This window comes from Gossypium hirsutum, chromosome A11, assembly GCF_007990345.1.
Source record: "Gossypium hirsutum isolate 1008001.06 chromosome A11, Gossypium_hirsutum_v2.1, whole genome shotgun sequence".
Lineage (NCBI taxonomy): Eukaryota > Viridiplantae > Streptophyta > Magnoliopsida > Malvales > Malvaceae > Gossypium > Gossypium hirsutum.
In genome coordinates this window covers 3,646,640-3,670,616 of record NC_053434.1, presented here as the reverse complement: position 1 = coordinate 3,670,616, position 23,977 = coordinate 3,646,640, and the positions used below count along the sequence as shown (strand labels likewise).

The window sequence follows — 23,977 nt, the reverse complement described above, 5'->3', positions numbered from 1 at the left end:
CAGCATTTGAGTTTCAATCATGGATGTTCCTGCATTTGGTTTTTGATTAGATCGAATCACACAAATTTTCTTCAAACAGACTTTCGTTTTTGGGTTTATTTAAAGAAATTAACCAACAAAATCTTTCAGTTGCAAACTATCTCCCATTTCAATGGACTTCACAACTACATCATCAAACGATCTGTGCTAAGATTGCTTATTGCCACCGTAAGTTTACAGATTTCTAATGTTTCTTCGTGTACCAAGCCAGATTTCCTGCTCCAAGCTCACCACTTGGGATTCTCTGACCTGGAGGAACTACACAACCGGCTTCAAGGATAGGGTGTGTCTCTACCAGGGAACCTTCCATAAGAATAGAACAAGTATGCGCCAATTGATGTCTCTGCCAGAAACCCTGTTATATAGAAAGAAATAAAAACATTTTAAATAAAACACAGTCCAGATTCAAAAACAGTGTTCACATGATGATGCCAAAGAGGTACAGATGACCCCGAGTGACGAGGCATGGATAAAATAAAGTTATACCTAAACAAATAAGGGTTGACTTGCAAGCAATCAAGCATGGATTGCAGGTTCCAAGAGCAAAACTAGAAAACAATGGTAGAAAAAGAGAAGCAAAACAAGATTCAAGAATGAACCAGTTCTTAACGTACATTTACTTGTTTTTACTCGTGCCTACCATCAACTAATATATCTAAGCAAATCAGGCAGAAAACCAAAAACATTGATGAAATAAAGCGAAAAGCACTAATGATATCCCTCTAAATGTTATCAGTTTCCTTCTATTCAAAGCCATTAGACCTCTGCATTTCTGCTGTTCAAGGCAGGGATTCCAAAATGAAATTCAGTTCACTAGCAATGGAAAGGTTCAAAAAACGTCTTGTGTAAGGAATCACATACTAAAGTGATTATTGTTCACTTGCCTCGTTTATCTAGAATAAATACACTTTTCTTGGCACCAAAATTTACAGTATTAACAAATATCAAGCTGCAGTAAAAACCAAGATATTCTTCGAGGTATGGGTATATTTTCATAATGCAAAGCATTGAATGCCCAGGTAATAGACTATCCTTCAAGCCATCAACTAATGGATCAACATGTGTCGACCTCATATGACAAATTTCACCAGAAAAATGAAGCAAATGATGGCTGTAAATCTCAAAATAAAAGCTTAATACACATTGTTCTGCATCTGAATTCATTGAGTAAATTAGCTCAGTCCATATTATACAGACACCAAGAGCTCCTATGAACCAGAATTTAACGATCTACAAAATTTTGTTTCCTTGCTTATTTTTCAGCTGCATTGAAAAAAACTAAAACATAATGTACAAGTCTTAAATCAGTTGAAGCTTAAACTGGATGGTCTCAGCTAAATTTTGATTACAAACAAGTCCCCACAAAAAAACTCCTAAAGATTAATTTTCTTTTCTTTTTTTGTTTAAAGATTACAAAGCTCCGAAAGATTTACCAGCAGTTGAGAACCAAGCGGCGTGAATAACACAGCGTTCCTGCAAAATAGAGCAGAATCCAACGGTGTTCTTGTTGAGATCGCCCCCTAGGACGCAGCCGTCCCATACCGAGGCTCCATCGTTGACGGTTACTTGACGGCCAAGACAAATTTAGGCGCCACATAAGCGTCAGCAGCTACCTTCGGTACCCACTGGCCAAGAGGAATTATCGTCCCTTGGACCCTGTAGTCCCTCCCGATTCACTCGATCCGACGACGGCGATAAAGTTTTATCCGCCTCCATTGCTAATCTCCGGGTAGAAATGACGAGGCGATGAGCAGAGAAAGCCGAGGCCACCACCGCTCACGATTCGCCGAGCTGACATAAGATGTTGCCATTTCTAGTGGTGACGTAGATAGAGAGAGATCGTTACAGAAGCAACAACGGCGGGAAGAAATGCGAAAGGGCTATGAAGGGAAAAGCCCAGCCCAAATCATATTCTTTTAGTGGGCTTTCATATGAGCCCAGAAACTTTCAATAGACCCAAAGGATAATAGAAATTTTCAATTAAAATATTTATATTCAAATATAGTAAGGTCCTTGATAAAAATCAAATAAGTACAAATTTTGATAGAGATAATATTTTTTTTAAATGTCATTTAAAATTATCAGAACTAATAATTTCTAAATTTTTTTATGGTTTCTTTTACTTGGAGTTGGAGTGTAAATAAAAATAATAATTTTTATGTAATTTTTTAAATCCTAATTTTTAATTTTATTACAATTTGAAGAATTAATATCATCCACTCCTTATGAGAAATATCAAATTTGAATGAAAATAATGTAAGAAAATTTCATCATTGATTAATATTTGTTAATCATTACTTGAACGGACGGTTTAAAAGTAAAAGAAAATTCATATAATTAAAGACTGCATAAAATACAAAATAAAATTCAAAGGACTACTTTTGTACCACGTGGAAGCATGGGTTGAAAATAAATATAAAAATACTGAATCACAATTTCTTGTATAATAAAGGTAGCCATCAATAAAGGCCATTTAAAACAAATTAAAACATAAAAGGGCAGGGCTATGATATGAGCACCGTACGTCAACTAAATATTATGCAATAGTAACGCCGGTGACATCCAGATGCATATATCCGCTCATAGTGGGAGGCCTGTTTCGTTATGGAAATCTTCTTCATGAACGATCCTGCAATGTTCCAATTAATGCAGCAAAGCTTTTGAAATGGCAAACGGTTATTATCTAAGTGCATACGAAAAACTTGAAGCTTAACAGTAATGATCACCTTTGATGAAACATGGTGCAAGCATTTTCACCCACAAGTCCTGAGCTGATATTGCCATCTTGTAACTCTTTCAACTTAACCTCAAAATTCACACAGAAGTTATAATTTTAACTTCATTGTAAAAACAAGCTAAATAATATACGGAAATTATCAAATAGTGATTTCTATAAAGTGCAAAATGAAAGCCTCACTCTTTTATGGAGGCGACTGTTCTCCTCTTGCAATTGTTTGTGCTGTGTTGAACGTTGGAACACAAGATATGGTTAGTTTGAATTGCTTTTCTGATAATATATTTCATCCTAAAAGATTAAAGTTAAAAAAATATATGGATCATGTGTAAGTGTTTGATATAGTTATACTCAAGTTTTTTCATAGATGATTCCCTCGAATGTGAATGTTTTTCGAGTTCAGAGGGTCAAAAACAGACTGATGAATTTTTTTACCCTTCTCTTCAGCAAGGTGGCGTGATCCGAAACAATGCGTCTCTGTTTAATGCAGAAAATGGATGTTAGCTTAATACAAATATATATAAGCAGGAAAAATTTGTCCTATATATTATCATGTCACTGCATGAAAAAAATCTGCAAGTCCTTCAACGCCATTTCACTTTCCATCCGATATATAAATATTTGTACTCGATATCTGTGTACAATATATATTTGAACACGGATATGAGATATCACGATCATTAAAATATATGAAAAAATTATAAAAATAATATATAAAAAATACATACTCATCTTCAACATTTACTCCAACATAACTAACATAGATTATATAGGTATAACCGTGTTTGAACCCTACCTTTCTGGAGCGGACACGTTCAACGCCTATTTTCAACTGGCGCTCAAGCTGTTTCAAGTCTCTCATGCCTAATGCTAAGATGTCTTCTCCAGATAAGTGCCTGCAAAAATCGAAAACATTCGATGTACGGAAAACATGGAATATATATATATTTAAGTATTGTGAGATCAGTTGTACGTACTTAAGTCTAGCTTCCAAGGTGTTTATGGATCTATTTAACTCATCAATCTCACTTCTCCAAAACTGTGAACATGAGGAAAGTGAGAAGCTGTTTAGTTAGCACATGGTATGATCAAATTCGAATTTAAAATTGACCACCATGCAGTCATAATATTGAAACAAATGGAAGGTTTAACCTTTGGTCTTTGCCCTACATGTATAGGCTAAACATGGTAGATTAAAGCTTGAACCCATAGGATTATCCAATGTCCAGTTTTTGTTTTAAAGAGCTGAAAAATGCTTTCATAAAATTTATTATTTTTTCAAATGCATAAATGACAAAGGATTATAACTAATCCAGAATTAAAACTTGGTCCAAGACAAAATAAAAACCCAAGAAATCAATAATTCTAAATCCGAACCAGGATGCAATGCAAGAGCCTAAAATAAAGTTAAATGCAATAGTTCCAATCCAATCCTATCCAAAAACCTAACCTCTCCTTGTGTTAAAATAAAGTTAGAATAGGTCATCCGGTTTTCATGATTCAAACTGTAAAAAGAACGAGATAAAAGGTTAAAAAGTCTTAAGCCTCTCTCTTTTTGGCTTTCGGTTTTCATGATTCAAAGTATAAAAAACTTGGATGTCCTTTTCACTATTTTTCTCCATGACAGGTTTGATGAGCTCTCATTTTCAGAGCTTTCTCCAAACTATTTGTTACAATCCCAAATAGCCCTTAACGACTGAAATAATAATAATTAAATAGATTTCTATGTCACTGATAATGTCAATAAACAAACTTAATGTCATTGGTTCTTGATAAGATATAAGTCATCATCTATCTTACCCCAAACTTTTCATGTTTCTTAAGCACTTAATTTCTCCAAATATATAATAATTAAAAAAAAAACCTTAGATAAAATGGAGAGTATATCCATATCCAACCTTCACCTCAAATTCAAAGAATATAGCTAAAAATACCACTAAGATTTGACAGAAATAAAGTTGTCAGGATAAAATGCATGATGTGCTCTTATTTGCTATATAAGAAATGAATATGGAAAAGACGAAATTTACAGGGAAGGGAGTATTCAATCTAATGGAGATGTAAGTAGTTTGTAATTGAATAATCGTCAATATTATTCAGAAGCATTAAATACTAAAAAATAACAGATTGATCAGAAATCATCACACAATACCTCCATGGTTCTAAATTGGGGGTTACTTGAATCAGGCAGCCCTACTTCCCTTCTATACTTTGCAACAGTCCTATCCATGCTGCAGCAATTTATATATATATTTTATATTGAGATCAAGGATAAACTATATTTAAGAAAATAACAATTGGTTTACAGCTTCATGCCATAGGTTTACATACAAGCTTCCATGAGAAAATGCATGGTGGAGCAAGGATTTTAATAGCAGTAGGAACACAATTTTACAGGTTACAATTAAGTGAACTTACTCATGACTTGCAAACTGGTAAACCTTTCCAGAAGAAGAGAAGATAAGCAAGGCAACTTCAGCATCACAAAGAATGGACAACTCAAAAGCTTTCTTGAGAAGCCCATTTCTTCTCTTTGAGAAGGTAACTTGCCTGTTTGTTGGGTTCTCAATTCTTTTCAACTGAACCTTGCCTCTCCCCATTTCCTTTAAAACCCAACCTAAATCAAGTAAAAACTTGCTGCATAAACTTCAATGTTTATCCATATTTATACAAGAAAAAGAAAAGGGGGGAAGAAAAAGAAGGACTTGATTATGAAAGATGAAGAAATGTTTCCGATTCCATGCAAGCAAGCAAGCAAGCAAAAAACGATCAAGCTTACCATCATCCATTGGCGCATAGGTGTCGACTGTCGAGAGTACGTTGTCAATGGCTTTGTGGGTGTTTTTGAGTCAGGCAAGAACGAGACGGCTCTGGTGACATGACCTCACTACTCGATTGCCTTTCATAATTCCAAATATTTCTCAATTCCCTTGTACAATGGGGTCCCTCCGACCTCATCACCACCCAAACTTAAAAGAAAAAAAAAAGCATAAATGGGTTTTCAATAATCATTTTTTTTCTTACCAGATATCTAATTGGCTAATTGTGAAAACTCGTAACAAGAAGTTTCATTTGAATTCACTAGAATTTTACTTTTAAAACGTGGCTCCATTGAAATGGTTTATATGCAATTGGATTAAAACTTGGAATTAAATAAAAAAATTCTATTCGGCTTATAAACTACACGATAGAGTTTTTCCATGATGTCTCGTTTCCACCCTATCTTTTACAATTAAAGCACTAATATTAAGAGAGATGAATTTGGTCAATAAAGCACATAATCAAAGAAATAAAACCTCAAAAAGTGCGTATATATATGACGCATATGTAAGAACATAAACGTTTCCAAATGCTATAGTATATTATAATTGATCACAACAAAACTCCAATCAAAAGTTTCTTTTTTTTATAAGGTTACTCCAATCAAAAGTTTGACTCATAAATATGGCAGATATATGTTCTATTAATCATGTTTTGATAATAAAATATGTACAAGATATACATGACGAGAAAGAGATCTAGATATTACAATTACAAATAATGTATCATGTATTTTTAATCGTGAAAAAGCCAATACGTTGGAAGACCCTTACCCTTAATTTGCTTATAGACAACTGAGATGCCGACACATGGTTGAAGAAAACGATGGTGACAAATTCAACTATAAAATGATTTGCAAAGAAGATAAAAAAGCAAAAGACTTTGTTTTTTAAAGTCCATGGTAGGGTGAGGTGGCACATATATGAACCAACAATCAGGCTACAGGGCTGGTCAGTTAGAGGTAGTGGGTGCCAGTTACCGGGTACAACAGGCAATCTGTGTCGAGCAATGTGGAGGCTAGACAGTTTGGAGTAAACAGTCCCCTGCTAGGCATTTTCACAAACAAGGTATGAGCTAATCGACACGTATGGATCATGGTACAATCACAGATTCTGGTGAATCCAACAAGACACAAACAAGTGTCCTGTAAGATTGATTGATTGAATACCGTGTATTTAAATTGGGATTGGAGGGGTTTTTTTTTATGGAGATCGAAAGTTGAGTAGTGAAGAAACGTCATATGATGTCCTTTTTGACAAGAAAAGTTGAAAAATAATGAAGGTGATGTTGAAGTTTTGGGGAACTGGTAAGACAGGTGTCGAAATATATTCGGCTGATCGAAGGACCCAAACGTCACTACATAGCCAGAAATCTGGCGAATCCCTCATTATGGTTTTTATTACCCGAAACCTTGTACAACCATTAATGTTTTGCTTTCCAAGTTGTAAGGAATATTAACATGTTCATTGACCATTGTTATTGGAATACATAGTTTTTTTTTCCCCAATATTTGTGTTTACTATCAATAATTTAGTATTTATTTGAATATAAATTTAAATTATTATAATATCTTAATTAGTAATCAGGGTTCAAGTCCTCTTAATGTAATCCTCTCCTCAATTTGTATAAAAAACCCCTTTAAGAATAATTAATAAAATGAATGATTTGTTCTCTTAAATTCTAGAAAAATGAAGCATCGCTTTCATGCAACCTTGCTATTTAGATGATTATGGTAGTCAGTTGTGTAGCATAGTAGAGACCCAAGGTCATGACACTAAATTTTAAATTTAAGCTTTTTATAATTTATAAAATTTTAAATTAATAATGATAAAATTATACTTTGACTCCTTAAAAATAATAAAAATTTCATTTAACCATTTAAAAAGTTATAAAGATATAGGTTATTAAGATGATGAAATTATATTTTTTATTATTATAAAAATATACAATTAAGTTTCAACTCCTAAAAAAATTTAGGCTCCACCACTGATGGGTAGTTTATCTATTTCGCAATTTTTTGTGTTTAAATAAAGTTAAAAAATGAAAAATTCAAAGTATATATTTATACTTTTCTAAAAGAAATAAAAATAAAAACTCAATAGATTTATACAATATTTTTTAAAGGCAGACATTTAATAGATTTCAAGTTCGAACTTCATCCACAACTCTTTCCCTATCTCAGGTGATATCATTTTTTGTACTAAAATGAAAAAAGTTAAATCCCAATTTTAATTTCCATTCGAAAGTGCACTGAAATTCTCTTCTTTTTATTTGGTTAATTTATCATTTAGTACTTAAATTTGATTTTAATATTCAAATTGGTGTCTAAATTAAGCAGTATCATGTGGTCTAATGAATATTTTGCACGTATACCCTATTAAAAAGATATAAACACTTAATTGGATCAAACAAAAGCTTTGATACCAAATTAAAAATTGAAACCAAACTCAAATATTTAAGTCGGACAAAAGAAAACTCAAGTATACTTTAGTATTAAAGTGAACATTGAAATTAAATTAAAACAAAAAAATTAGATAACAAAATAAATATGAAAACTAAACTCAAATACTAAATAATATATTTTATATATATATATAAAAGAGGGTTATCTTATGAATAATGGAAGGGAATGCAAACTTTACTTTGCCAATTGCGAAGGAAGTACAATTTGACAACCCATTATAAAAAAACCCATTTTTTATCTCTTAAGATTCAACTTCTAATGAATTTTAAAATTCAGACAAAAAATATTATTAAATGTAATAGAAAATTACATTATATTCTTAAAAATAAAATTTTATTCAAAATTTGAAGATATCGTTGTTAGAAACGATAATCACAAACTCCTAAAAAATTTGTATATTTAAATCATTATTGTTTGAAACGAACCAAATTGGTCATTGCTCAAGGTATTAATTTGGAAAAATATATTTGACTAGTTGAATCAAGTTAAAAATCGGTTGAACCACATCTTTATTTTTAATAATTTATTTAATCTAATCGATTAAACTAATTAAACCGATAAACTAATACATTGACCTGTTTGATCACCGGTCTGATTTTCTTTTGCTATAAACCGAAACTTTTGATGAAGCTTTCTGAGGAAGGCTAAACCCAATCATTTGAGGCGGCTCGAACTATTGGACCCTGTAAACTTCCAAGCCCAACCAAGTTGATATTTGTCGTTTATTTTATTATGATCTATTTGTTTTTCTTTTCCTTTATGATATCAAATCTGAATCTGAAAGCTCGTTTGCATTCGTCATTTTAAATCCTAATTTGCCTTGAAAACAAAAGCTGTAAATAAATGAAAATTTGCAGTTTTGATTCGATTCGGACCTTGTCAATTACATGGTTTCATTTCATCTTACAGATAGAACAAAAGAGCAAAAAAGCCCAAACAGTACTACTGCTGAAGCAAAAAAAAAACACTAACATAAAAGCAAAGAAGCCATTAAAGAGAGAAACAAAGATCACTGAGAAGCATAGATATGAACTCCAATTGCAATACAAAAGATAGTAATGAGACCAAAGTAGATAATAGCGTGGACAACAATGGAAGCTCCACTGGTATGCATGTTACCAAACTCAACAACCTTGTTCCTACCAGGTATTTGAAACAAAAGTCTAGGACAAAGCAATACGAACAGCACTGTTGCTACTAAGACCGGACCCCAGTCTGCCATTTGCTACCGCTGCCTTTGTCTCTCTTTTTTTTTTCCCAGAAGGAAAACAAAAAAGTAATGAAAATGGGGGGAGGGGAAGAAAAAAAAAAGCAAGTGTTAGGAGTAACAGTTTCAGTTACTAAGTTGTTATTAGTTAGGGAACAGTTAATACCTTCAGTTTTTGAATAGTTGTACGTCTGCATGCTATATAAACTTGTATTTGATTCTGTGGAATGCAAGTAAAGAAGATTTCTTTCCATATTGTTGTGAAGATTCTGACATGGTATCAGAGCCAATATTTTTCTTTTCTGATTTTTTTTTCGAATCATTCTTCTTTTTCCATGAATACTGAAGCAGGGAATGAGACTCCGCGTCATTCCTCCAACACTGGTGCGGCCACCCAGTTGCCTGATCTTGAAAATGGTGGGTCGTCGACTGTTCATTATTTTCAGAAACATGATACGGTCAAACTTGCAGAACACAACTTCTTGCTGTGGAAACATCAGGTGTTGCTGATTCTTGAAGGCTACGATCTTGAAGGATTTATCTTGGGAACTGTTTCGGTTCCTCCTGTGACTATCGCTGAAGCTGATGGACGTCTTGTTGCCAATCCGGCCTTCCGTGTTCATAAAAAACGAGATAAGTTTCTGGCTTCCTGGCTTCTTTCAACTGTCACGGATGAAGTTTTGGTTCATCTTACCAAAGCTAAAACAAGTGTTGATCTCTGGAATACTATTGAGCGACGGTTTGGCACTACGTCGGATATCAAGATCTCGAGTTTGCGTCATGCATTATACTCAATCAAGAAAGCTGGTTTGACAGTTAAAGAGTATTTGTCGAAGGTGAAGAATTTGTGTGATAGCTTAACGGCTGTTGGTAGTTTGGTCACAGAAAGGGAACAAATTAGTGTTATACTATCTGGACTTCCCATTGAATATGAATCCATACGAGTGTTTGCGTCTGCCACTTCCATCTCTTTAGATTTACTGACTGACATGCTTATTGATTGTGAGACTAGACAGTTGGCTCTACTTTCAGAAGTTCCTGTGCAGGCTAACCTAACCAAATATCAAGATGATTCAGCAGCTTCGAAACCTCATCGTTCTCAAAACTTCAGGCAAGGGGATCGTGGTTCAGGTCGTGGCTGGTCGCGTGGAAGAACCAGAGGTGGTGGCCGTGGTTGGTCTCGGTCGAGACCTCAATGCCAACTGTGTGGCAAAGTTGGTCATATTGTGCAAAACTGTTATCATCGGTTTGATGAAGACTTCTTTGGTCAAAACACTTCGGTTAATTTTCATCAAGCTCAAGGGTTGGCTTCTGCCACAGCATGCTCTCCTGTTCATTGTTCTGGCTCATGTTCTTATTCGTCATCTACAACCTCTGGTCAGACTTGGTATCCAGACTCGGGTGCCACGAATCATGTTACACCTGACAATTCTAATCTAGTGTCTGTCTCTCCTTATACAGGTACAGGACAAGTCATTATGGGCAATGGTAAGTCTGCCTCTATAGCTAATATAGGTTCTTCCTCTATTGTGGTTGGGTCTAGACTTCTACGCCTTCAACGTGTTTTACATGTACCTACTGTGTGTAAAAATTTATTATCGGTAGGGCAGTTCGCTAAAGATAATGGAGTCTTCTTTGAATTTCATCCTTTTTTGTGCTTTGTGAAGGATTTTCAGACAGGGCAAATTCTTCTCGAGGGCCACATGCATGATGGCCTCTACAGGTTTCAGTTTTCCAAGACTGCTTCTGGTATTGACAGTTCGGGTTTGAAGTCTAGATCGTGTTCAGTCAACAGTGCTCAATTCTCAACTGCCACTCTTTGGCACAACAGACTTGGACATCCCTGTTCTACTGCCTTGGCTCAAGTATTGAAATCGTGTAAAGTTCCTTTTGTACAAAGTCATCTGGATCGTATTTGTACGGCCTGTCAGATGGGCAAGGCTCACAAACTTCCATTCTCTCTGTCACATACTGTATACAAATTTCCTTTTGAACTTATGGTCACTGATGTTTGGGGGCCAGCTCACATGCCTTCAAATGGTTTCATACTATGTATCGTTTGTTGATATGCATAGTAAATACACATGGATCTATTTCTTCAAAAACAAATCTGAGGTTCTTCACTGTTTTGTCAACTTTTATCAGATGGTCAAAGTTCAGTTTGGTAGATCTATTAAGATGTTACAAACTGATTGGGGAGGCGAGTATCGTGCTTTAACTAAGGAACTCTCTCGTCTAGGGGTATTACATAGGATCACGTGTCCCTACACCTCTGAACAGAACGGAGTTGCTGAACGGAAGCATAGGCAGGTTGTGGATATGGGGTTATCACTCCTAGCTCAGTCTGGCGTGTCGTTGAAATACTGGTATTATGCCTTTGCGCATGCGGTTTTCTTAACAAACAGGACCCCTACTCCTGTGTTACACCAATTAAGTCCATATGAAGTTCTTTATAATCGCAAGCCTGACTATGGTAATTTTCGTGTCTTTGGCTGTGCGTGTTACCCAGATTTGCGGCCTTTTCAACAACACAAGCTAAATTTCAGATCTAAAGTTTGTGTTTTCCTTGGGGGTGTTTCGAATGTAAAAGGGTTCAGGTGTCTTGATGAAGATGGTCGTGTTTACCTTACTCGACATGTTCACTTCAATGAAGATAGATTTCCATTTCATGACGGCTTCTGTTCAAAGTTTCCTGCAGATTCCTCAAGGGATTCTTGTCAAAAACAGACCATGCTTCCGGTTGTAGTCTCCCACAATTCTTCTGGCAGTGTAGTAGCACCGGTCCGCAACACTACTGAGGTACCTTTTTCTGCAGCACAACCAAGGTCTACACCGTCTCATTCCTTAGTTCACAGTTCTCCTGAAACGATCATGTCTCCCTCATGTGATCAGACTGAGTGTAGTACAAAAGCTCCAGAAATAGATAATATTCACCCCATGCAGACTAGGTCCAAGAGCGGAATTTTTAAGCCAAAAGTCTTAGCATCCGTTATGATGGAGAATGAGCCTTTGAATATAACCGAAGCTTTTCAAGGTCCTGCTTGGACAGAAGCTGCTCGAGCTGAATACAATGCCTTAATTGCCAACCATACCTGGGATCTCATGCCTCTACCTGAAGGGCGTAGGGCGGTTGGTTGTAAATGGATCTTTAAGATCAAAAGACATGCTGATGGATCAGTTGCTCGATACAAGGGTAGGCTTGTCGTCAAGGGATACCTACAGGAAGCGGGCATCGATTTTCAAGAGACGTTCAGCCCTGTTGTTAAGCCAACTACAGTCAGAACTGTTCTTGCACTAGCACTGTCATTCAATTGGTCCCTTAGGCAGGTTGACATTAATAATGCCTTCCTAAATGGGGATTTGAAGGAGGAAATTTATATGGTGCAGCCTCCAGGATTCGAACAACAAGGGACCAATGGTGAGAAGTTAGTTTGCAAGCTCCGGAAGGCCTTGTATGGTCTGAAACAGGCACCTCGGGCTTGGTTTCATAAGTTGAGAGAGTTCTTGGTGTCCATGAAGTTTGTAGTTTCTAAAGCAGATAACTCATTATTCATTCTTCAGTCTGAGTCCCAGTTAGTGTATGTGCTGGTCTACGTCGATGATATTATCATCACTGGGAATGATGCTCAGGCCATAGAAGAATTTGTCCATCACCTACATGCGAAGTTTTCATTAAAGGACCTAGGCAAGCTGAAATACTTCCTTGGTATTGAAGTTCGTTACACCTCGCAAGGACTTTTTCTTTCCCAGAAAAAATATATTTTGGATCTTCTCCAACGGGCATCCATGGACAGGTCGAATAGCCTGCCAACACCAATGGTCACTACGTGTCATCTCTCCTCTACTTCTGGCAGCCCAGTAGAGGATGATCATCATTATCGGAGCATTGTTGGGGCCTTGCAGTATATAGTTATCACAAGACCGGATATTGCTTTTTCTGTTAACAAGGTCTGTCAGTTCATGCACAGACCTTTGGATGTTCATTTTAAGGCTGTCAAACGAATTTTAAGGTATCTACAAGGGACGTTGAATCATGGACTGACGTTCACTCGATCGTCAAACCTCCTTCTTGAAGGATACTTGGACGCCAGTTGGGGTTCTGATGTGGATGATCGCAAATCCACTTCTGGATACTGTGTGTTTCTTGGGGGAAATCCAATCTCCTGGAGCTCAAGAAAGCAGCAAGTAGTCTCTAGATCGACGGCAGAAGCAGAATACAGGAGTGTTGCTCATCTCACTGCTGAGTTGGTTTGGATCCGGTCATTGCTGACTGAGTTGAATGTGTCAATTCCTAAGAAGTCTTTGATTTGGTGTGATAGTTCAGCCGCAATTGCTGTAGCAGGGAATCCTGTCCTTCACTCAAAGTTTAAACACGTTGAGATGGACCTATTCTTTGTCCGGGAAAAGGTGGCAGATGGTGTTATTCAAGTCGGTCACGTTTCTGCTTCAGATCAGATTGCAGATGTATTGACAAAGCCACTATCAGTAGGAGTTTTCACTAAGTTTCGAGAACAGTTATGTGTGTATGATTTAAGTCAACAAATGGCTACTGATGACAAAAGCTGATTAGTAAGGGGAATGTTAGGAGTAACAGTTTCAGTTACTAAGTTGTTATTAGTTAGGGAACAGTTAATACCTTCAGTTTTTGAATAGTTGTACGTCTGCATGCTATATAAACTTGTATTTGATTCTGTGGAATGCAAGTAAAGAAGATTTCTTTCCATATTGTTGTGAAGATTCTGACAGCAAGTGTGGGAATAGAGAGTAATGGAGATGGGGATTGGGGGATAGCATAGAAGACGACGAAATACGACAGTTTTTGCATCCATTCAGGATCCTTCTCGGATGTCGTGGCCACGTGACACGACAAGCGAGACATCACGTGAGCGGCTTCCGCTGTTTGTTTTTCTGATTTTCCAACGGCTGGGATTGTCTTGGGGTTCTCGAAATTATTGTAGTTGGTAAATTTTGAGGTTTTGGTTTTCAATTGGTTGTTCTAAATGACGAAATTTGTATTATTTGTAATTTATATTCTACTTATAGTTTTATTTGTAATTATATTTGTAAATTACTTCAAAGAAAAGTATTACAGAATAAACAGTCAATTTATTTTATTTCAATTAACACTGTAATTGTATTCATCAAACATCAATTTAGATTAGAGTTATTGTCGGGTTAGGTCATCCGATTAGGATCAAAGACCCTTTAAAATATAGAAGAATTTGGATAAAAATATAGGTCCGAAATATAAGCTTAAACAAAAAACAAGATTCATTTTCTAAACAGATCGGGACTTGAGTAAGCTTTTTTGGCTTGGGCTTGACCCGAATACTTATCTAGAACATTTATTTTATTGTTAATTTTGCTACTATTTTAGTTGCAACATCTTGGTATAAAGACTTTTTAATGTACTTTCAATTTGTTTAAAACATTTATTTTATTATTTTTAGTGTATATTATATAATAAAATACTTTTTTAAAATTTTAATACGGTTCAGGCTCGAATTTAGCATCTACAATCTAAGTCAAGCTTTGACAAAAATTTAAGCCCATTTTTCGAGCAGGATCCAAACCTATCAAAAGAACCTAAAATTTTATTAAGATTCAATTAAACCCATGAACAACTCTAATTAAAAATAAAAATAATCAAATTGATTGGAATTAATCAACCCAATATAAACTCAAAATGCAGAATTGATAATAAAATGTGATATTAGTACATCAAATCGTACACAAATAAGTAAAACACAAAAATAATAAAAATACACATAGGAAGTTGTTAATGCAATCCATATTCAGATCTATCTATTCATTAGATAATTACAAGTACACAAGTTGTAATAATTTGTATAATTAGATAATGTTTCATCTCTTCTTAAAACTCTTATTTTTTTATTTGTAATTTTAATAATTCGTTAGCCTAATAATTTTTTTAAATTAATATATTTATTATCTATAATTGTTATTGAAAAAGACATTGGCCATTGATACCAATAATTGACTCTCAACTTTCAAGTTTAGCATGAATAATGAGATAATTTCTATTAGACAGATGAACACAGGCCCTTTTAAATGAATAACGTATAAATTTCGGTTACTAGAAGTAACAACTTTTACAAAATGAACAAAAAAGAAAACCAAAAAAACAACATAATTTGTAGTTTTGTTTCGGCTAAGTTCAAAAGATAAACGAACTCGAACAATGAATTGAAACACAATCAAACTATATATATATATATAAAAGAATAAGAAGAAGATAATGTCAAAACAATAAATGAGGTTAGCCAGCGTAGATGCGGATGCCCAGGGCCAAAATGAGGATAGTGAAGAGACCAAAGAAGAGGAGAGTGTGGATAACAATCGCTTTGCCATTTGTTTGGAAGTTACCAAATTCAACAGTTCGGTTGTTCCCTGGAAGCTGGAAGAGAAGGCCAGGAGACAGCAGTATGAACAGCATATAGCCTACAAGAACGGGCGCCCAATCCACCATTGCTTTAGTACCTTCTAGCTGATGTGAATTTTTGCTGCAATGCAAACTCTCTCGGTTAAAACAACAAACACAAGAAATGCTTTCGAACAATGCAATGGAACATCAATAGAAGCCTATAAATATATTTGGTATGTAAAAGTGACGAAGGACCCCTTTAGATTACTTGTATTCGGATATAATTATGGGTATAATTTTTAAAATAAGTATTTGACACTCACTTTATAAATTATATTAGCTATATACTTTTTTTGGCTTTGGAATTGGGATGCTTTGAGTATGGAAACAGTAGAAAGAGCAAAGTTTCAATCAGATGAGAGAAATGATAAATTCTTTTCTTACAATGAAAGCATCAAAATATGGGATCGAATACCATGAATATTTGAGTTTGGGGATCTTTCATTTGAAGTGAAAATTGTTAAGCAAAGGTGCCTTTCTTCGGTACAAAGACATGCCAATGGTGACAAAAGAAAGTAATCCGATTGGGTTAAGCATCTCTCCAGCATCCGTACAATGAACTGATTAAATCCATTGTTGTCAGTGCTGTATTAGAGAGTTAATTGATTTGTAATCTTACTAGAGTTGCTCATAAGTTAGATTATTCATCAGGTTTGAAGGTTCGTTTAAAAAATAAATAAATTTATAAGGCCCAAAATATAAGCTTGAGTAAAATTTTAAGGCCCGTTTTTTATATGAGACTAATTTTGGGTAATATTTTTTTGTTTGACCCGAATATATTATAAAAAATATTTGTATTAATTATATATGTTAAATAATAATTATATTTATATATATTTATATTAAATCACTAATTAAATAACAATTAAATTCATTATTCAAAACCTAAAAATAACTTATCCAACTAAATAACCCAACCAAAAATATAAAATTTTAAAATTTATATTTAATACAATAAAATATTCATTATGAGTCTGTTTGTTTGCCAGTAAAATATTTTCCGGAAAATGATTTTTGGAAAATGATTTACTTTTTTGGAAAATGATTTACTGAAAATATTTTCTGGTGTTTGGATGAAGCTGTGTAAAATATTTTCTGTTGTTTGGCAGATTTCCTGAAAATATTTTCCGTAAAAGTTGTTTTTATTACATATATTAATAAATTTATATACATATTAATAAATTTTTATATTTTAAATTGTTTTTACATATATTGCAATGATTTATTTATAAATAAATAAATTAAATTAAATATATAATAATACTCAATTATTAAGCTACAATATTAACCTTCATAAATTGAAAACAACCAAATTCAAATAAATTATTTGTAATTGTGTTAAAAAAATAAAAAAACAAGGATTAAATAATTATAAATTAGCTTCCAAACCACAATTAATACTAGAAATTAATAATATTATCCAACTGCATAATTATAGTAGTACACCACATAATAACAACATTGTCCAAGTGCAAAACTAAATATTACACCACATAAAAGTATCAATATCTTCAACATTGGGAAAATTTTTGAAGCCAAATTTTTTTATGCTTCTTATTTTTAACTAAAAAAGCTTTGGCCTCGGATTCATGACTCACTAGATAATCAAACACAGAATACAAGAAGTCATCATGAAATCCTTCTTCCTCCATCGACATCACTTGTTCGGAAAGCTGTGGTGTCTTATCCGCAGTAAATTGTTCCAAAGCATTAGCAATTTTGCCAAGTTGTTCACCCATAAATTTAACTTGTTCATCAACGACACTTTCTTGAACATTTTTTCTTTTACGTTTGGATGTGCCAGATGAAGATATATTTGTTTTTACCTCTTCATCCTCTTCATTGTAGCAGTCTAGAGGCAATGAATCTTGGTTACCATCATCCAAATCTATGTCAGCAAATGTTCTGGCAAAACTCTCTGTTGCCATATCTTTGCCAACAACCAAAGCCATTTTATCATAATGATCAATGCTTTTATTCAAAAATGGTTCATACTTCTTGTGTGCCTGTTGGATATTATACACAATTAGAATAACAAGTATAAAATAATTGAAATATACTTAACATATATATACATATATTACCATCACTGCTGCATCATATGTCGCTCTATCACATGTGATCATTTTCATGTTATCATCCCATCCAAAACCACTTTCACCTCAAATTTTGCATATAATTTGCCATTGGTTTTTTATAGTCCTCAAATGATTTTCCACATGCTTCGCATCGCATTGGACTTGGAATCTTTCAGAAATAGCTTCGACAACTCGTTTAATAGAAACTGTTTTGAAAGTATTAGAAGGCTTATTTCCTTTCTGGGCCTCCTCTGCTAGAATTTCAAGAAAAACATGTTCCATCGGTTTTGTCCACCTGAATTGCTTGGAGGTCCCTTCTTTGTTGCCCTTACCCATTCTACATTAATAATTGTCATTGTCAATCATTTCGATATCCAATAAGCTTAAAACATAATAAATTCAATATCTAGCAAGCTTAACATAATCAATATCTAACAAATTCAAGACATAATAATTTCAAAATCCAACAAACTAAAATTTTAATATCATTATCCAACAAACATTAACAAAAAAAAAATTTAATACTAAAACATACATAACATAGAAACAACAAACCTAAGACCTAAACCTACCTAATATTTCTAGCCATATAATCAGTCCACATAGTTTGTACAATTTCGTCTCTCTTAGCAGACCATTCTCTTACTTCTTCTCTTTCTTCTCGCTCCGTAAGAGTTGGTATTAGCAAATTAGACTCAGACTCCTCGTATAATCCTTGATTAAGTAAATCATTAGGATCAACTCCCATGATATGATTATGAATGATACAACAAACCAAAACTATATCTACTTGAGTTTGAAAATTCCAAAATGGTTCAACATCTAATACACGAAACCGTTTCTTCAAAATCCCAAAAACATGTTCAATAGTGATTCGCAATGACGAATGTCGAAGATTAAAGAGTTCCTTTGCATTTTCAGGCCCCTGAGCACTAAACTCTTTTAAATGATATCGGACACCACGATATGGGGTAATAAATCCATTTCGGATGCCATATCCAGCATCAGCAAGATAATATTTGCCTACAATTTTACAAAACATAATTAATACTAATAAATTATGAGCTTATTAGAACTATTTGGTATTTAATGATAATTATTACCTTCTGGAATTCTTAATCCTCTTGGCCGTGAAAGTGCATCACTTAAAATACGAGAATCACGTGCACTACCTTCCCAACCAGTTAGAACATAGGAAAATTTCAAATCAAATGTAATGGCAGCCAATACATTTTGTGTCGTCCCCCCTTTACGGCTACGAAATCTTCCTTCAATGCTAGGTGGAACGGATGCACGAACATGGGTTCCATCTAATGCTCCAATACAATCTTTAAAATAAGGATAAAACCTTCGATTGTTTCTGATTTCACTAAGAGTTGACTCATCAGGTGATCTAATAACTAGTTTATACAATTTCAAAATAGCTCTCAATACAATCCTAAAGTAACGGTGAACTGTCTCAGTTGATCTATAATATCTAGATCCAATCACTCGAAACCTTACATTATGACCAATTATATGTAAAAATATCACTACTTGCTCCCTAATATTCACAGATTTTGTTGATTGTAATAAACTATTCCTACTAAGAATATCACACAAATTAAAAAAGGCAATCGGTCTCATCCTTATCATATTAATACAATGTTGGTCACCACTATATAAAATACTATTAATATAATTTTCTCTTTCATAATCTCGATTCACACGAGGGTGAGAAGTAATTTCCTTCCTAATTTTTAATTTTTTAATCCAAAGAGCCCCAAAAGCTAAAACTGAAGCCACGACTGCAGCAATTACATTTTGATGTTGACTACGATCCATCTACACAAAACAATGTCACACAAATATTTGATCACTACAAAAAAGGTACAAGCTTTTCATAAGATCACATATATGAATAAAGCTACCATGACTAAAGTGCATACATACATATATGAAAATTGATATCTAATACACTAGTAGCTCATGAAGATATCCAAAAGTCAAGACTTTAAAGATATATATTTATTAAAATAATTATAACGACTGAAATTATTTTTTATTAATTAAAAAAGTTGAAAAAAAACCTTTAATAATGTCGAATTTTTATTAAATCTATGTTAGTATAGATTATTTTAGGTTAAATTATGGTTACTGTTTATTTATTATATTTAAATTTATGAATTAAGAATTAATATTTATATTTTAATTTGATATTATTTTATTATTTTATTTTTAGAATATCATTAATTCATGCTAAATGTTATTTTATTTTATTATTTTTATCTAATACTAATACAACTAGAATTCATGCTGCCCCAATAGAGAACTAGAAATCAACTAGCATACACCCAATATCAGTCTCTGATCAATACACGAGAGTTCTCAATACCATAGTGAATATGAAAATCTCATCACAAAAAAATCAAAGAAAAGCTAGAAATACAAGGCCAATTAGCACATATTTTCACAGCTCACACATTACTACAGCTCACACATTACATAGCTTGCACATTACACAACTCGCACATCATTGTAGCTCACACATTACACAGCTCACACATCACTATGACTCGCAAATTTAGCACATATTTTGCCAAAGCAGTTTACACATACCCTATAGTAGCTTTCTACAAGACAGCCACAGGTGTTGAACAAAAAAAAAAAAATACAAGCCAGCCACAGCCACAAGATACACGGAAGATTAAAATATGTCAGTAATTTTTATAAACTTGAAATTTACACTCTATACTTTTAATTTCAAGAATTTAATTCTTCTCCTTTTTCGATTTAAAAATTCAAGTCCAATTATTAATATAGTTAAATTTATTAGTGTGATATATTGAAATTAAAAAAAGATATTTACTTAATAAGCATGTAACTAAAAAAATAATTTTGACTGTGTTGAGTGTTAACAATTGGACTTGAATTTTGAAATCTAAAAAGTAGAGATACTAAATTGTTAGAAATAAAAGTACAAGGATTAATTTTCAAATTTATGAAAAGTACAGGGATTTTTATGGCTATTTTAACCAGCTAAAAATCAGCATTGGAGAAAGTAAATGACAAAACCAAACCTAGCAAGCAAAAATCTAAAGCTCCCCCAGCAACGTGGTAAACAAATCTGGCTTAGGCCTAACTGGAAATCGTAGCATGATTGCACGATATGAATTAACAAAAACATCTTTAAAATAATATGATTTACTTTATCAGATATAACCAAAGCTTATATTTCTCCCTGCAGTGGATATTTATCATCCTATGCATACAAGCCAGAAAATACCAATACCAGGTAATAAACATTTCAAAAACATATAAATAAGAATATAACATTAAAGCAGTACAAGCTTTGTCCTACAAATTTTCATTTCATTGAACTGCATCCATCAAGAGGCATTTGTTAACTTGATACTATCCTACAAATAAATGGGAAGGATCTGCAAGCAACTTGTCACAAAATATGCCTAATTTGTCCCTTGATAAACTAAAATCTGCAGTACCATACATAAATAAGAATTATACAACAACCTTCTCATCCATGTTTTGCCTGAATGATGTTATAAGAAAACATGCAGCAATGAATAAATCTTGGGATGAAATGGGCTCCAAAACACACATCGCAGCACTCAACATAAAGGTGAATGTCTTTGAAAGTTTTTTATGTTTCCTATTAACATGTTGTTAAGATATATATATAAACCAAAATTATATGGTATACCACTATATGTTATTGTTATGTTCATTTGTTTATACATGCAAAAGACAAGAGCATCTAATCTGTGAATCGTAGTGAAAGAAAGTTGAGAACATGTAGAAAGGTAAAATTAATTGTATATGCAACAAGACAACCATTGACATTGCTTCAGAGAAAAATACAATTGAATGCTAAAAACAGGGCAGTGAATCTTTCTATTTCTCTTTACAATCATCCTAAAAACCCAATGTATTTGATTTTCTGGAAAATGTTTTCCACATTTTACACTGTTTGGAAGCCTGAAAATAATTTACACTGAAAACAGACCCTTATTTTTCCGTAAGACATTTTCCATCTTTTCATCCAGGTAAAATCTTCTCCCTTCCTTCCATTCTTCATTTCTTTCTCTCTTTCTCTATTTTTGCAAATCACATTCCTCTTTTTCTCTCTTTCTCAGGCAAGGCAAATCTGCAAAGGCAAATCTCTCTTTCTAAGGTACGATATTGTTCTTTTTTTTTCTGGGTTTGGGTAAAATTTCGTGAAATACATGTTTCTCTGTGAGCAGTAGAGAAAGGTTTTTTTTTTTTTACAGTATCAGCCTCTCCATCGTTGTAAATGTCTTCAACTTCTTCATGGATTCCTCTTAATAATTTTTGTGTTTTTGTGTTTCAAGTGTTTCCTTTTTCTCTTTTCATATTTTCTTTGTGCTTGTTGCATGGAAGAAGAAATGGTTTGGGTTGTTTGCGTTTCTGATTTTGGTTCAGTAATGTATCACAAATCATTTTGCAGCATAATGCTAGGTTTTTAAACCTCCAAGATAAATTTATGACACATTTCATTTTTCCTTTGTGTTTGATCCATGCTTTGTAATCTCGTTAAAACCCATGTTGCTGTACCTTAGGTTGGTTCTTGTTTATCGATTTCATTCTTTTTTTTTGTACAAAAATTATCTTGTCCATAGGGAATGCATGCACAAAAGAAAAGTTTGTGCATCTTTGATCCATTGGGTTTTTAGGATGATTGTAAAGAGAAATAGAAAGATTCACTGCCCTGTTTTTAGCATTCAATTGTATTTTTCTCTAAAGCAATGTCAATGGTTGTCTTGTTGCATATACAATTAATTTTACCTTTCTACATGTTCTCAACTTTCTTTCACTACGATTCACAGATTAGATGCTCTTGTCTTTTGCATGTATAAACAAATGAACATAACAATAACATATAGTGGTATACCATATAATTTTGGTTTATATATATATCTTAACAACATGTTAATAGGAAACATAAAAAACTTTCAAAGACATTCACCTTTATGTTGAGTGCTACGATGTGTGTTTTGGAGCCCATTTCATCCCAAGATTTATTCATTGCTGCATGTTTTCTTATAACATCATTCAGGCAAAACATGGATGAGAAGGTTGTTGTATAATTCTTATTTATGTATGGTACTGCAGATTTTAGTTTATCAAGGGACAAATTAGGCATATTTTGTGACAAGTTGCTTGCAGATCCTTCCCATTTATTTGTAGGATAGTATCAAGTTAACAAATGCCTCTTGATGGATGCAGTTCAATGAAATGAAAATTTGTAGGACAAAGCTTGTACTGCTTTAATGTTATTGTTGCGGAAAGGATCGATTCGAGAACTCCGATATGACTACAAGTAAATTGACCGGAACGAAAAAATAAAGTGAACACAAGGATTTACGTGGTTCGGCTTTAATGCCTACGTCCACGGGCAGAGGCGAAAAGAAATTTCACTATAACAAGATGAAGATTACAAGTGTTTTACACTCAAGACACAACCCGAGAACCTCACAACTCTCAACCCCTATAGAAAACCCGAAAGCTAAAATCCTAGCTTTCAAAGAACAAGCTTTGCTCTCTCTTGGTTTGGGATGATAAATATGGCTAATGAACCTCTCTATTTATAAGAGAGTTCAAGGACATAATTGTCCAAAACTTTGGCAAAGATTTGTGGTTGAAAATGGACACCAACAACCATCCACTAATCCACTACCACCAACAACCCACTACCAACAACAACAATCCACTACCAATTTTAAGCCATTTCTTAACAAATCTCCACCTTGGCTTGAAATTTACCAAGCTGAACATCATAGTGAATTCCTCGAACTGGATCACCTCTTCCAAACGCCTCTCTGGCGCTAATCAATCCCGAATACCTATCAAGTCCAAGCAATGCTTGAACTTATATGCAGGGATCACCTTAGTTAACATATCTGCAGGATTCTTCTCGGTAGCAACCTTGCTGATAACAATGTCACCTTGCGTAACATGTTCCCGAACAAAATGATATCTGACATCAATGTGTTTGGTCCGTTCATGAAACATCTGATTTTTAGTCAGATGTATGGCACTCTGGCTATCGCAAAATACAACAGTGAAATCCTGTTGTAAACCCAAACTGCTTACTAGACCTTTCATCCACAATGCTTCTTTCACTGCTTCTGCTAACGCCATATATTCCGCCTCAGTCGTAGATAAGGCTACG

The 23,977-nt window shown here is 33.8% G+C and overlaps 3 protein-coding genes and 1 long non-coding RNA gene across 5 annotated transcripts; all 4 read right to left on the bottom strand.

Moving 5' to 3' along the window:
- Window positions 1-65: 65 nt before the first annotated feature.
- On the bottom strand, window positions 66-2,043 carry LOC107924241 (uncharacterized). Its single transcript, XR_001691740.2, has 2 exons — window positions 1,473-2,043; window positions 66-394 (listed from the first exon to the last, which is right to left on the bottom strand). It is a non-coding gene; the product is annotated as an uncharacterized lncRNA (long non-coding RNA).
- Window positions 2,044-2,442: 399 nt separating this feature from the next.
- On the bottom strand, window positions 2,443-5,901 carry LOC107923320 (MADS-box transcription factor 23-like). Of its 2 annotated transcripts, none has more exons than XM_016853524.2 (9): window positions 5,553-5,901; window positions 5,192-5,390; window positions 4,926-5,004; window positions 3,751-3,812; window positions 3,570-3,669; window positions 3,209-3,250; window positions 2,957-2,998; window positions 2,766-2,839; window positions 2,443-2,668 (listed from the first exon to the last, which is right to left on the bottom strand). In XM_016853524.2, the coding sequence occupies exons 1-9, from the start codon at window positions 5,560-5,562 to the stop codon at window positions 2,620-2,622; spliced, it is 657 nt and encodes a 218-aa protein (XP_016709013.1). In that variant the 5' UTR covers window positions 5,563-5,901; the 3' UTR covers window positions 2,443-2,619. The 2 variants fall into 2 exon arrangements, with proteins under 2 accessions (XP_016709013.1, NP_001314152.1); NM_001327223.1 differs by having other exon boundaries at window positions 2,620-2,668; window positions 2,766-2,845; window positions 5,553-5,562.
- A 2,996-nt stretch (window positions 5,902-8,897) lies between these two features.
- LOC107923783 (uncharacterized) lies at window positions 8,898-9,347 on the bottom strand. Its single transcript, XM_016853944.2, has one exon. The coding sequence runs from the start codon at window positions 9,277-9,279 to the stop codon at window positions 9,067-9,069; it is 213 nt and encodes a 70-aa protein (XP_016709433.1). The 5' UTR covers window positions 9,280-9,347; the 3' UTR covers window positions 8,898-9,066.
- A 5,977-nt stretch (window positions 9,348-15,324) lies between these two features.
- On the bottom strand, window positions 15,325-15,896 carry LOC107923743 (uncharacterized). The gene has a single exon (XM_016853909.2). The coding sequence runs from the start codon at window positions 15,752-15,754 to the stop codon at window positions 15,545-15,547; it is 210 nt and encodes a 69-aa protein (XP_016709398.1). The 5' UTR covers window positions 15,755-15,896; the 3' UTR covers window positions 15,325-15,544.
- Between the last annotated feature and the right edge of the window lie 8,081 nt (window positions 15,897-23,977).

What these genes read in the sequence shown, in the direction of transcription:
- LOC107923320 (XM_016853524.2), bottom strand. An exon ending in TACCAGTTTGCAAGTCATGA is followed by an intron (nt 5,005 to 5,191) that starts GTAAGTTCACTT and finishes AAATTGCTGCAG; the next exon opens with CATGGATAGGACTGTTGCAA. An exon ending in AACGTGTCCGCTCCAGAAAG is followed by an intron (nt 3,251 to 3,569) that starts GTAGGGTTCAAA and finishes TGCATTAAACAG; the next exon opens with AGACGCATTGTTTCGGATCA.
- LOC107923743 (XM_016853909.2), bottom strand. Translation starts at nt 15,754, where the DNA reads ATGGTGGATTGGGCGCCCGTTCTTGTAGGCTATATGCTGTTCATACTG.
- LOC107923783 (XM_016853944.2), bottom strand. Translation starts at nt 9,279, where the DNA reads ATGGCAGACTGGGGTCCGGTCTTAGTAGCAACAGTGCTGTTCGTATTG.